Raw genomic sequence first — 14,413 nt, 5'->3', positions numbered from 1 at the left:
AAATCTATGGTTCATAGAATCATAGAAATCATAGAAACCCTACAGTACAGAAAGAGGCCATTCGGCCCATCGTGTCTGCACCGACCACAATCCCACCCAGGCCCTACCCCCATATCCCTACATATTTACCTCTAATCTACGCATCCCAGGACACTAAGGGGCAATTTTAGCATGGCCAATCAACCTAACCCGCACATCTTTGGACTGTGGGAGGAAACCGGAGCACCCGGAGGAAACCCACACAGACACGAGGAGAATGTGCAAACTCCACACAGACAGTGACCCGAGCCGGGAATCGAACCCAGGTCCCTGGAGCTGTGAAGCAGCAGTGCTAACCACTGTGCTACCGTGCCGCCCCATTCCGGTTCCCCGTTCCTCGCAGTGAAAGGTGTTTGGGGTGCTATTAGCTGAGAGCGTAAGGGGTGGCAGTCACGCACCTTGTTTAACAGAGCAGGAGTAGGGATATATTAGCCCGACAGACAAACATGTTGGTGGCTTGGCAAAATGGGACGATCACATCTGTGTCCTAGCATCTTTTTTTAATGTAGTTGGTCATAACCCACACTTCTGAAAGAACACCACATGAATTTGTTTTGAAGTGTCAAGCACTGTGGAAATTAACCGCTTGCAATTCGTGACTTTCTAAGATTCCTGCATTCGGTCATTGGTTCATGATGAATGGATATCCAGCTAACGCTTGCAGTGCTGAGGTAGGGATCACTCGGGGAATTCCGACCGGGGCGCTCTCCTTCCTCATTCTCAACAGGAAGCTGTTGGATGCTTTCCAAGTTGATGATTTCTGTTTGTTGTGACTTCACTCTTTACCGAGTGGTTAACACTCCATCTGAAGGACTGACCATGAACCAAACCACTGCAGACCGATAGAAGGAGAATTCATTCATTGGATCCATGTGGCCAGCAGGGAAACTGTGTTCAAAGCGAGTACCTCCAAAGAGTCAATGCTATCCTGTTGCAGTCCTGCCTCCAACCCACACTCCGTCGAGTTCAGATGCCTATAGGTAGTTGAAGATTCTCTGAAGAATCACTCATTGCGAAGAAAGACAGATTGCAACCCTCAGCGCTAAGGAGGCCCAACAAATGTCTTTGTTAGGAAATGGACGATAACATTGGCCATCTATTTCCAAATCTTGCCAGCAACATTATCGTTTCAACCAAAAACTCCTCGCCTTCCTCATCCTACCTGATCCTCGTAAACAATTGAGGGAAACAGTCGGAAAAACGGGTGAGAGGAATATGTGAAAAATCAGCCGCATTTGTCATCATCTTCAACTTTGATCTTCCACGATGTCTCCATCCTAATTGGAATGGAATATTCTCACACTTCCGGTCACAGAGAAAAGTGATATCTTCTCCTTGGATTGATTGCAGTTCAAAGACCAATCGATATAATGAGGCAGATTTGCGTCAGTGCCAAAGGGCAGTCTCTACAACACAAACACAAGTTGGGCTGTTGCTTGAAATGGCATCACGAGAGTATTTAATACTGCCAAGAACACAGGAGCTTCTGGAACCTTCCCTCAATATTCTGTACCAAGCCCATAAGATATGTGCAGAATACCAGCATAGGAACAGGAGGAGGCCATTCAGCCCCTCAAACCTGTTCAGCGAGTCAATTCGATCATAGCTGATCTGTACCTCGGTTCCAGCTACTTGTGTGGGTTCCATATTCCTTGATTATGCCTAGTTAAAGTCTATCAGCCTCAATCTTGAACAGTTAAACCCGTTTGATGGCCTTTGATCGGGGGGTCAGAATTCCAGATTTCTACCACACTTAGGGGTGAATTTTCGCATCCCACCCACCACGGGAATCGGACCGTACGAGGGATGGAGCATGGAAAGGTCCGTTGACCTCGGGTGGGATTTACGTTTTCGGGACGAGCGCGGCCATAGAATCCCGCTCTGTGTTGAAATTGCTGACTCAGTTCTGAGTGGCCCAGTTCTAGTTTTAAGATAATGCCCATTTCCTATTGACCTCTTGACCAGCGGAAAGAGTTCTCTATCAGTTCAATTGAATCCCTTTCTTCCATTGTAAACAGTTGCTTACACTTTTAATTTCCACATGACATTTCACATGCTACGGTTAAGTCTAGACTTGGTTTTCTGTACTGCAATAAGGCTAGATTCACTCAAGTTGCCAGATACACCATGCTCCAAATGTCTATCCTGCCCATTTGTGATTACAGGGAACTAATATATAAGTCTCCAAAACCTCTCTCAGTAAGTTAGATGTCCTCTTTTCACTCTGCAGTTAGATTTACGACTAGTTCCTCTTTCCAAACCCATTTCTTATAACCTATACCCCCTGATTAACTGGCCCTCAATGCGTGCCAGACGCCAATTAAACTGGCTTGTTAATTTATCGAACATCGCTCAGGAAAACGCCCACCAAGAATCAGAGAATCCCTACAGTGCAGAAGGAGGCCATTCGGCCCATTGAGTCTGCACCGACCTCAGTCCCAGCTAGTCCCCCTGACACTAAAAGTGGCAATTTAGCATGGCCAATCAACCAGACCCGCACGTCTTTGGACTGTGGGAGGAAACTGGAGCACCCGGAAGAAACCCACACAGACATAGGGAGAACGTGCAGACTCCGCACTGACAGTCACCCAAGTCGGGAATTGAACCCACGTCCCTGGCGGTGAGGCAGCGGTGCTAACCCACCGTGCGGCCTGTTTGTTACGTTTTACTGTCTCCTCTTGGAATCTGAGATCATGTGACTTGATCAAATTGGTGGCTCCAAGAGTGAGTCTTTGGCCGTAGCTCATTGCAATTTGAGGCTGCTATTGACTGGAATGAGATTCAACTGAAGCTGAAGCCAACTGAATTTGTTACTGTGGGTGCCTTTCGCTGAAGGGCTAATGGCTCTGATTCTTGCTAAAGTGCCAATCCTCTTTCCCTGCTGATTTTGTATTTTATAGCTTTTAGTGTTTAAACAAATTGTACCTTTGTGTAATGTCGGTTGCTGCAGCGTTAGCGTCTTGTCCAGGTTGCTATTGTAAATGAGAATTGGTTCTCAATTGACTTACCTGGTTGAATAAAGATGAAATCAATTAGGTCCTACCCCTCAACGTGCTAAATCGAAGGGAATACAAGTTAATTCTGTCTCAGATGTCTTCAGCACAGCAAGGGTTAATGCAGGACTGGGGCAACAGTACCAGCAACACAAGTTTTTTTAAAAGTTTATTTATTAGTGTCACAAGTACGCTTACATTAACACTGCAATGAAGCTACTGTGAAAATCCCCTAGTTGTCACACCCTGACGCCTGTGTTCTCGGGTACACTGAGGGAGAATTTAGCCTGGCCAATGCAGCTAACCAGCACGTCTTTCGGACTGTGGGAGGAAACCAGAGCACTTGGAGGTAACCCACACAAACAGGGAGAATGTGCAAACTCCATACAGACAGTGACCCAAGCCGGGAATCGAACCCAGGTCTTTGGCGCTGTGAGGCAGCAATGCTAACCACTGTGTCACTGTGCCGCCCCAGTGCAGCGTTGCATCATAGTGGAAGGAGACAGCATAGAGACAACACCCATACAGGGCTGTATCTTGAAGATGCATATAGTTATGCGTTACCAATAAATGGTTTATGTTCAACATTAGCAAGCCTCCTGACCTCTTACTGAGACACCAACCAACAAATTCTATCCAACATTTCCTGATAACGTAACCCTTTAAGCCCCATTGAAGTTTCCCCATTCTGCCTCTTCAATCCGTGAAACTTTCTCCTAGGGGTGTTCTTGGACAGAATTTGAGTTATCCATCACAGATCGCTTGCCACGCCATTGTTATAGAAGCACTGACTGGGCAGGGGAAAAATTGTGCTCTGCCAATTGTTAACCGAATGAAATCTCTCTCAATCCTCCCTCTGTCCACAGAAACCACCAGGTTTTGATTCACAATTTGTCTGTCTTTGCCACAGTTGCTGCCTCTAGTTCAACCTTGCTGTTGTTTGCCTAATGCACAACAGAAACAAAGTACAAACATGCCTCAAGTTAAGCAATATCATTACCAATCAAATAGCAGTTATAACATTATGATAATCGGTAACGCTTTAGTAATGCTTTGGTACAGCTGTAAACTAACTCATTCCTAAGTGGTAGCTGGGTTTTGACTAGAAGGTGACATGTTATTTTAACCTTTTAGAAGCCACTCTTTCTTCATGTTTGCATGCTTGCCTCTGAGTCAGGGGTCAAGCCCCATTGAGTGATGGGACATACATGAGGGGTCCACCTGAGCAGGGAAGGTGCTGGGATTGTAAATGTAAACAGATGAAGAAGGACTATGACTGAAACAAGAGGTGAAGGCCTTTCTGAGAGCCACGAGGAAGAGAATGAACTGTAGCCTTGAAGAACTGAAAGAGGCTGCACTGGGCATGGAAAAGATTAAGAGCTTTCAACTACTGCGCTGCGAGAGGAACCGAGATTGTTCATATACTGGAGGCATGTGATCGGAAGCGGGCGATGAATGTTGAGAGAATAATTGAGTGGCGAGTGAACAGGATGATACCGGAATAATGTCCAAAAGAGAACAGGAGCCAGGGAAATTCCTGAGAGCATTATAAGAAAATGAGCCAGAGGAGGAATTACGAAATGATAGCACAGATGGAGCAGTTTGAGCAGGAACTAGTAGCCATCAAGATAACTGTGATGAGGGCCCAGCCGCCAGAATGCCAGAACCTGTCAGAAGTTTCGATTTATATAAATGGCAACAGTAAATGAACAAACGCAGTGCTGAAGAGTAGGGTTCCAAAGACTTGTGCGTCATCCAGGAAGATCACCCATGGAATGACCATTGATCATATCAATAATCAGGATTGGGGGCCAGAGCTTTCAACAAGATGGAAAACTTGGTACTCAAAGTTAGAGAGCAGCTAAAAAAATCTCCCAAAGGTTTCTGACGCTGAATTCTGTACTTGGTTTGTCCGTGTTAAACAGTTGCAGATTGGAGAAGGTGGGTGTCTTCTCTAATCTTGGCACACCACAGCGACCCCTTTTATTTATTTCTATTCACCCACATTGAGGCTGAGGGGCGACGCGATGGAAGTTTACACAATTAGGAGCGGCATGGACAGAATGGATAGCCGGAGTCTTTTTCCCAGGGTAGAAATGTCAATTACTAGGGGACATAGGTTTAAGGTGAAAGGGGGAAAGTTTAAAGGAGATGTGAGAGGCAAGTATTTTACACAGAGGGTGGTAAGTGCCTGGAATGTGTTGCCAGAGGAGGAGGTAGAAGCAGATACAATAGCAACGTTTTAGAGGCATCTTGGCAGATACATGAATAGGCTGATGATGTGGAGTTGCCGGCGTTGAACTGGGGTGGGCACAGTAAGTAGTCTCACAACACCAGGTTAAAGTCCAACAGGTTTATTTGGTAGCACGAGCTTTCAGAGCGTCGCCCTTTCATCAGGTGAGCCAAGGAGCAGCGCTCCGAAAGCTCATGCTACCAAATACACCTGTTGGACTTTAACCTGGTTTTGTGAGACTACTTACTATGAATAGCTGGGAATAGAGGGATACGGACTGTGGAGAGGCAAAAAGTCTTTAGTTTAGAAAGACGTCATGTGTCAGCGCAGGCTTGGTGGGCCGAAAGGCCTGTCCCTGTGCTGTACTGTTCTTTGTTGTTTCGTTTCTTTCTTTATCTCCTCCCATCCCTGACAGTCAAAGCCCCAGGGGCTTGGGGCTCCGAAAACTTGTGTGGCTTTTGCTACCAAATAAACCTGTTGGACTTTAACCTGGTGCTGTCAAACTTCTTACTGTGTTTACCCCAACGCCGGCATCTCCACGTCAAAGGCGTTGGGGTAAACACAGTAAGAAGTTTGACAGCACCAGGTTAAAGTCCAACAGGTAGCCCAGGGGAAGTTGAAAAGGCAGCACATCTGATTCCAGCTTTATCTAAATCAGCCTAATTCGCACCAGGTTGGAGGACTGTTCGGTGATTCAGGGTAAATCCCTACACCTGGTTCAGCGTTTTTTACTTTCAGCTCAGATTGCCCGGAAACTCAAATCTACAGAAAGAGCTTTATTTCAAAGATGGAAAAATATAGCTTCAGGCAGTGGTCTTCAGGATTGTTGAACACTAAGTACACTTTGAAGAGGTTTGGGAATATATTAAAGTTTATTAACATTTACTGACAGTCTGCACTGTATAATACACAAACAAATCACTTGTAAAAGAGAATTGCAGTGGAACTGGGAATGCAAATCCTGCCATAGTAAATGGACAGTCCATTTTATACCCTGTCTGATTCCCTCGCCTGCTGAATTCAGTGGAGATAGAAAATCATAGAATCCCTACAGTGCAGAAGGAGGCCAGTCGGCCCATCAATCTGCACCGACCACAGTCCCACCCGCCCCCTATCCCCAGAACCCCATGTATTTACCCTAGCTAGTCGCCCTGACACTAGGGGGCAATTTAGCATGGCCAATCCACCTAACCCGCACATCTTTTGGACTGTGGGAGGAAACCGGAGCACCCGAAGGAAACTCACGCAGATACGGGGAGAACGTGCAAACTCCACACAGACAGTGACCCAAGCCGGGAATGGAACCCACATCCCTGGCGCTGTGAGGCAGCAATGCTAACCACTGTGGCACTGTGCCGCCCAAAATGAGTGTCCCTGGGTGGGCTTGGAGTGGGTTGTTCGACAGCCTCATTGTCCTCTGCTCTAATGCTATCTCCTAAGACCAGTTCCCCTTCAATGAGTTGTTCCCTCAGAGCGATTTCAGAAGCTGCTCTTCAGCTGTGCATTTGTTGTTTAATTTGCAGGTTTTACTTAGTAACAATGAAGCTTCAAAAGGTCAAGCATTCTCAAATTGAGTTCACATATTTGGGAATCATTAATAGCAACACACTGGGTACTTAGGTCCTTCCAACCGATTGCAGTGGCACCTGTGCCCATATTGGGTGCAAAACTGCCCCTAATTTTTTTTAATTTTTAAATTATTGCAACCATCTTGCACTGTGGCTTCATCTCACTTTAAATAATTTCATTTGAGAGATTGCATGCAGCACACTGCTCACAATAGACTGTGTTCTGTCTGACTGGCAGGTCGGGACTTTGACTTGATTTATTATTGTCACATGTATTGAAATACAGTGAAAAATATTATTTCTTGCACACTATACAGACAAAGCATACCGTTCATAGAGTACATAGGGGGGAAGGAAAGGAGGGGATACAGAGTGCTGTGTTACAATCACAGCTAGGGTGAAGAGAAAGATCGACTTAATATAAGGTAGGTCTATTCAAAGCAGGGAGGTGATGCCTAGTGCTATTATTGCTGGACTATCAATCCAGAAACTCAGTTAATGTTCTGGGGACCCGGGTTTGAATCCTGCCACGGCAGATAGTGGAATTTGAATTCAATAAAAAAAAAATCTGGAATTAAGAATCTACCAACGACCATGAAATTATTGTCGGGAAAAACTCATCTGGTTCACTAATGTCTATTAGGGAAGGAAATCTGCCATCCTTACCTTGTCTGGCCTACATGTGACTGCAGAGCCACAGCAAACAGCCCTCTGAACAAGGCAACTGGGGATGGGCAATCAACGCTGGCCAGCCAGCGACGCCCATGTCCCACAAATAAATATTTTTAAAAAAAGTCTGATGGCAGCAGAGAAGAAGCTGTTCTTGAGTCGGTTGGTATGTGATCTCAGACTTCTGTATCTTTTTCCCAATGGAAGAAAGTGGAAGAGAGAATGTCTTGGGTGCGTGGGGTCCAGAGGCCATGTAATTTTGTGCTCAGGGAAATCATTTGGAATTGTGATACAGAACAAGGCCATTTGGCCCATCATTCATTTCTGGAGCTATATCTTTCACTAGCGTTCTCTGCTCTTCAGTTCCAAGCACTGCCCAGAGTTGCTTCGTATCAGACTCAGAAGAACACCTGTCTTTTTTTATTCCCAGCACTATTTTAGCAAAGGTAAATTAAAAATAAGTTATTTTTAGGCTTTATTAAAGGGAAATATAGTGAGTGTGGCAATCTTTTATTTTTAACTCAGGAACACATCGATGTGAGCATGAACCTGATAGAATGAATCCACATAAAACTATGTTTTCTCAAGTTGGTGTAGTTCTGCATGTATTTTTATAATTGACCTTCTTGGAGCAGGAGTACAAAATAATGTACTTTACAAGAGCAACAATGAACCTTTCCAAGGTCAGGCATTCTCAAGTAGTGTTAATTGCTTTAATTGATGCAATGTCTGTACTATTTAAATGGAAAGAGACATTGCAGAATTCAGTGGTACAGAGGGATCTGGGTGTCGTGGTACATAAATCACAATGTTAGAATGCAAGTACAGCAAGTGATTAAGAAGGCACATCAAATGTTATCAGTTCTTGCAAGGGGAATGGAGTATTTAAAGCAGGAACGTTTTGGCACAGTGCTATGCATTGCTGCCTCACAGCACCAGAGATTTGGGTTCAATTCCGGCCTTGGATGACTGTGTGGAGTCTGCACGTTTCCCCCCGTGTTCCCATGGGTTTCCTCCGGGTGCTCCGGTTTCCTCCCGCAGTCCAAAGATGTGCAGGTTAGTTTGATTTGCCATGTCACATTGTCCCTCGGTGTCCCAAGATGTATAGGTTAGGGGGATTAGCAGGGTAAATATGTCGGCTTATGGTCAAGCCTGGGTAAGAGTCGGTGCAGACTCAATGGGCAGAATGGCCTCCTTCTGCTCTGTGGGGTTTCTATGATAAAACCCAGCCCATTAATTCTGTTTCTCTGACCTGTTGAGTCAGCATTTTCTGTTTTTATTTCAGGTTTTCAGCATTGCGTTATGGTAATTTTCTTTTGGCATGTTTGCATATGTGAGCAATTATGCAAAGTACATGTAAACCCACATATAGATGCATATATGTACATGCGCGGGTACCTGTATAGGCAGATGCACTGCAGCAATAATGATATACTAGTGCTGTCAGCAGGGGTGGGCAATGAAATACTCTTTTCAGGATTAAGGTGTCAGAAGCAAAGAGAGAGTTCCGTGAAAATGATAATAACAACATGGCATGCGTTAAGTGCCAGCAATGCCGCTTTAACTATAACTGGATCCAGTGGATTAATTGAGGTTGATCTCTAACTGTGAGTGTGAAGTTTGCACCAATCCTGGTTTAATAGCTGCCATTGTTACCCTTTTTTTGCCTCAGGTATCTGTGTACCAATTACTGAAGGCGCCGGCCGCAGATCTCTGTCTGGGGATATCCAAGAACACACTAAGAAGGGAACCCACCATGGATCCAAAGGCACGTACTGGCAGATTGTGGGCAACACGCAGGCTAAACCGTCACGTGAGAAAGGTGAGTGGCGTTTGTCTTTCCCAATGGAATCTGCCTTGGATTTTACCAGCCATTGCCAGATGATGAGGATGATCATAGAATCCCTACAATGCAGAAGGAGGCCATTCAGCCCATCGAGATTGCACCGACAACAATCCCATCCAGGCCCTATCCCCATAACCCCACGTATTTACCCCGCTAATCCCCTTGACACTAACAGGCAATTTAGCATGTCCAATCAACCTAACCCGCACATCTTTGGAATGTGGGAGGAAACCGGAGCACCTGGAGGAGACCCACGCAGACACGGGGAGAACGTGCAACCTCCACACAGGCAGTGACCCAAGGTCAGAATTGAACCTAGGTCCCTGGCGTTGTAAGGCAGCAGTGCTAACCACTGTGCCAACAGGCCACGAGGAAGAGTGAGAATTACTTCAGTTAGACCTGGGCCCCATAAACCAGGTGCAGTCCACTGCATATAACAGAAGTCAAACCTGGGGCTAAATCAGTCTGGATGCTATGATACCACAGATGGCAGTGCAAGTGCCGGCTGAGATTTTGTGAAGTTCATTGACGGAGGAAGGGGAGAGGTTTGCAAGTGTATATTTACTTTCGCCCTTGTGGTCCTTGGAGTTCTCGACAACAACACAACAAGTTCTGGAGGACCGCAAAGATGCCTGCGGCTGAAGCTAACCAAAAGTTAATTGTGGGTTTCGCAATGGCTTCCAGTCAATCAAAACCCCTTTGCATCAACCCCACCATCTACGTTTGGCAGCTTCCACCGTCCACTGCGAACATAGCTGCTTCTCTCTCTCCCACTGCTCTGTTAAGTTGCAGCAGTCACGAACTGGGCCATTACTGGCTCCCATGAATGACAACAACTGTAATAGTAATTGGCAGGAGTGACGATGGTTGGCTTCATAATGTGTTTGTTAACAATCCAAGGGACCTTCAGAAGGCGCCACTTGTTCTCCCAATCCAGTCAGATGTGTTCACATATTAAGAGAATTCAGATGGGAAACTTCTGTTTTGCAAATGTTGTCAAAGAAAAATCCAGTTATGTTCCAGGTTGCCAGTTTTTTTCCCACTTGCACAAGCCTTAAAGTGAAATCTAGCAACCAGTATACTGTATCAACCATTAGATTCGCTTCCTAAAGAATTTAAAGAAATGCTATCATGCAGTATAACGATAGCAAAGCTAAATAGCATGATTAGAGTGTAACGGCAGCAATGGTCATCGGGTTTAAACACATTTCTGAAGTTTGTGTCGCAAAATGGAGTTAGAATCATAGAATTCCTACAGTGCAGAAGGAGGCCATTCGGCCCCTCGAGTCTGCGCCGATTCTCTAACAGAGTATCTTACCCAGGCCCACCCCTGCCCTATTTCTGTAACTCCGCATTAATCCACCTAACCTACATATCTTTAGACACTAAGGGGCAATTTAGCAAGACCGATCCACCTAACCCGCAATCTTTGGGCTATGGGAGGAAACCCACGCAGACACAGGGAGAATGTGCAAACTCCACACAGTCACCCAAGGCCAGAATTGAACCTGGCGCTGTGAGGCAGCAATGATAATCACTGTGCCACCCCAATATGTCCAACCAGAGTTGGCAACTCCACTCTTCTTAAGTGTGATTGCCTGAGGATTAGGCTGGCCCCATTCTCAACCCCTCCGCCACCGTCTCCAATAACATAGTGTGGGGTTTTCCAGTCATTCCCACTGGCGGGATCTTCCAATCCTGCTACCCACCCCCCCCACCCCCCCCCCCCTTTAGGGGGTTCCTTGGCAGTGGAGGGTGTGGTCAACAAGAAACCCCGTTGACAGCGGCAGGATTGGAAAACCTCCTCACTGGCCAATGGCAAGCCGGCTCTGCTGCCACAATGCACCATGGGGGGGGTACGAAAAGTTCCGCCCATGGTTAAGATCACCATGTAGGAAGTTAGGAATATGAACACAAATAGTGATCATAGTATCACAAGGGTTTAGATTCGCAATGGAAAAAGACAAGGGCCAACCCAGAGTAAAAATGCTAAATTGGATGAAGGCCAACTTCAATGGGATGAGAAGAGATTCTCCCTGGTAAACTGGAATCAAAGATTACCAGGCAAAACTGGAACGGAACATTGGGCAGCCTTTTAAGGAAGAGATACCCAAATTTGGGTAGAGTCGAGATACATTCCCACGAGAGGGCAAGGTAGGAAGGACAACCAAAGCCAGAGCTCCCTGCATAACAAAAGAGAGTGTGAAGAAGCAGAAGATGAGTGAGTTTGCCAGGTTAATCATAGATATAAAAATGTGGCTGAATAAATAGAAAGTTCAGAGGGGAAGTGAAAAAGGCAATAAAGGACAAACAGAGAGGATGAGAAGAGATTGGCAGCTGGCATAAAAAGGAATACACAAGTATTTTATTGGCATCAAAGAGGAGAGGTGGGGTCAATGAAGAATCAAAATGGAGACCCCTGTGTGGAGACGGCGGGCATTGTTGAGGTATTAAATAATTTGCAGTTGTCTTTAGGAAGGAAGAAGGTGTTTCCAATTGTAGGCACGATTTTTGAGGCAGGGTTGGTGAAGACTTTGGAAAGGGTGCAGGAAAGATCCTAGGGGTGAGGGAATTGAGTTAGGTAGGTAGATTGGAGGAGCTGGAACTGTTCTCCTTGGAATAGGAAAGATTGGGAGGAAATTAGATAGAGATGTTCAAAATCGTGAGGAGTCTAGACAGGGTAGGTCAGAGAGAAATTGTTTCCATTGGTGGAAGAATTGAGAAGAAGAGGATACTGAATTAAGGAGAATGGTACATGGCCCAACCGCGTGAGGAAAAGCAATTTACACAGCAAGTGATTAGGATCTGTAAGAGATCCCTGAGCTGTGTGGTGCAGGCAGATTCAGTCATCGCTTTCAAAAGGGAACTGGATAAACATGAGAGAAATAAAGGGCAGGGGAGTGGGACTAGCTGAATTGCTCTTGCTGAGAGCTGGTGCACACATGTTGGGCTGAATGGCCTCCAGCTGTGCTTTGAATCTCCATTTTCTTGTGAATTGGATTCTATATATGCACGTTCTATCCAACTTGACAGCGCTGGAATCGTAAATTTAGATAATATCTGAGGGAGGTTGCCAATTTATAAATTATTATTTTTTTACATAAAAATGTCAACGAGCAATTCTCAGTCACTTGGGAAGATTTATGTTTTCAGATGGAGTCATAATAAAGCTGCACGCACAATGTGGAACTTGTCAGCTTGCGAGATTCAATGCGGAAGTCAGCAAGGTTCATACAAAATAACCATTATGAACTTGTGTAGATTATTGAGAACAGGCCAGCCTTTCCTTCGAACGCTCATAAAAATGTTACTTGGCAGGTGGTGCTGCCAGATGCTCCATAGTAGCAATGATCAATAAATTCGGCAGTTGTAAAGAGAAAATCAATGCAAAGCATTTCCCCTTTACTACCAACAGGCATTTCATTTAGCGGAAATCTCTTGCCTGTTAGGGAAATCTTTCAGTCAGATTGCCTCTTCCACCTCACTGCCCTTACACTTCAGGTCAGGAAGATATTCTGAGATCAGTCAAAGTTCCCCACCCTTGGCCCCTTTAGCACCTCTTCCACTTGGCTGCCCCCCAGTAATGGTGGCCATGTCTTCAGACACCTAGGCCTTGATTTTACCGGCATGCCCGCCCTGGAATCAGGGCAGGCGAGGCTCACAAAGCGACATTCTCTGTTGCCCTTGGGCGCGATCTTACGAGCGTTGGGCGGGTGTGCCAGTAAAATTCCAGCCCTGGGTGGGATTTGCCGGCCAGGCCCGCCCCAAAATCAGAAAATCCCACCTGATGGCAACAGACCTTTGCATGGTCCGTCCCCGCCCGTGGCAGGTGAGACAGGAAAATTCCCCCCTTAGGCCCTAAACTCTCAAACTCCCTCCCTAAACCTCTCACTTTCTCGTTCCTCTTTCAAACTCTTTGTCCAATATTTGGCCGATTACCCCACTGATAATCTCCTCCTTCTGCTCGGTTGACTGACATCTGTTCTTGTGACCAGAATGCACCTTGAGGGGTTCTTTTCCTATGTTAAAGGCCCAATCTAAATGGAAGTTTGTTGTCCTTCTTGTTGCGCAGGTCACGAAGGGGACTCCTGTTTACGCTCCTCAGACTGTGCGGAAGGATTCTGTTGTGCTCGCCACTTTTGGACCAAGATCTGCAAGCCAGTTCTTCGCCAAGGGGAAGTGTGTACAAAACAGAAGAGGAAGGGTTCGCATGGCCTGGAGCTATTCCAGCGGTGTGACTGTGCGAAGGGACTCGCCTGCAAGATCTGGAAAGAGGCCAAATCAAGGCTGCACATCTGCCAGAAAATCTGAGTGCGTTGGCATTCCATCACAGCCCTGAGACAATGAGACAATGTGCTTCATCAGAGCATATTGTGTAAATAATACAGGATTTGTTAAAGTGCCATTTCTTTCACAAGAGCTCGTTCACGCTTACTGCAAAAGTACACAGAGGACCAGGTCCGAAGACATTCTGAGCATGATGTGATAGGTTGATTGAAGGCAGTTTCTAATTTCAGTGGGGAATGTTGTGCTGTGATTTTTCCTTTTTGGTTCATTAAATATCCTGAAAAATACCCATTTCAGATCGCGGGTAAGGCTGGCGTTTATTGCCCACCCCTGGTTGCCCCTTGAGATGGTGGCAGTACATCTGTTTGAACTGCTTCCACAAGGAGGTGCTTACACAACACCGTGAGGTCGGGAGTTTCAGGTTTTTGATCCACGTGTTAGAACTAAAAGAGAGCCTCTGCAGGAATCTTACCACACGGGGAAGCCATTCAGCCCATCAGCTTTAGTGCTAGCATTATGCAGCAATTTCCTCTTGTGCTGTACACAAGGCCATTTACTTTGACCATCACGAGTAGATGTTGGTGAATCTTCTCCTTGAACCACTCTAGTTCCTTTGATTTGCACCTCAAATTTAATTTTCTTCTCCAGTTGTAGAAGGGCAGTCACTAATTAATTATTGTTCCCCTTAACTTTAACTGTATGACAGGGGAGCCTATTCAACAGATCCACACAATAATTGTCAATGTTACAGGTTTAGCACATCCTGATAATAGTTCAG

The 14,413-nt window shown here is 45.7% G+C and overlaps 1 protein-coding gene across 1 annotated transcript in view; it reads left to right on the top strand.

Moving 5' to 3' along the window:
• dkk2 (dickkopf WNT signaling pathway inhibitor 2) overlaps positions 1–13,915 on the top strand; it is a 38,421-nt gene extending 24,506 nt beyond the window's left edge. The window contains exons 3-4 of the mRNA XM_078209465.1: positions 9,175–9,324; positions 13,421–13,915. Coding sequence (XP_078065591.1) covers positions 9,175–9,324; positions 13,421–13,659 — 389 coding nt within the window. The 3' untranslated portion in view covers positions 13,660–13,915. The remainder of the gene's footprint in view (positions 1–9,174; positions 9,325–13,420) is intronic.
• The last annotated feature ends 498 nt before the right edge of the window (positions 13,916–14,413 follow it).

The sequence above is a fragment of the Mustelus asterias genome, chromosome 1, assembly GCF_964213995.1.
Source record: "Mustelus asterias chromosome 1, sMusAst1.hap1.1, whole genome shotgun sequence".
Classification (NCBI taxonomy): Eukaryota; Metazoa; Chordata; class Chondrichthyes; order Carcharhiniformes; family Triakidae; genus Mustelus; species Mustelus asterias.
This window is presented reverse-complemented; position numbering and strand designations above follow the sequence as displayed.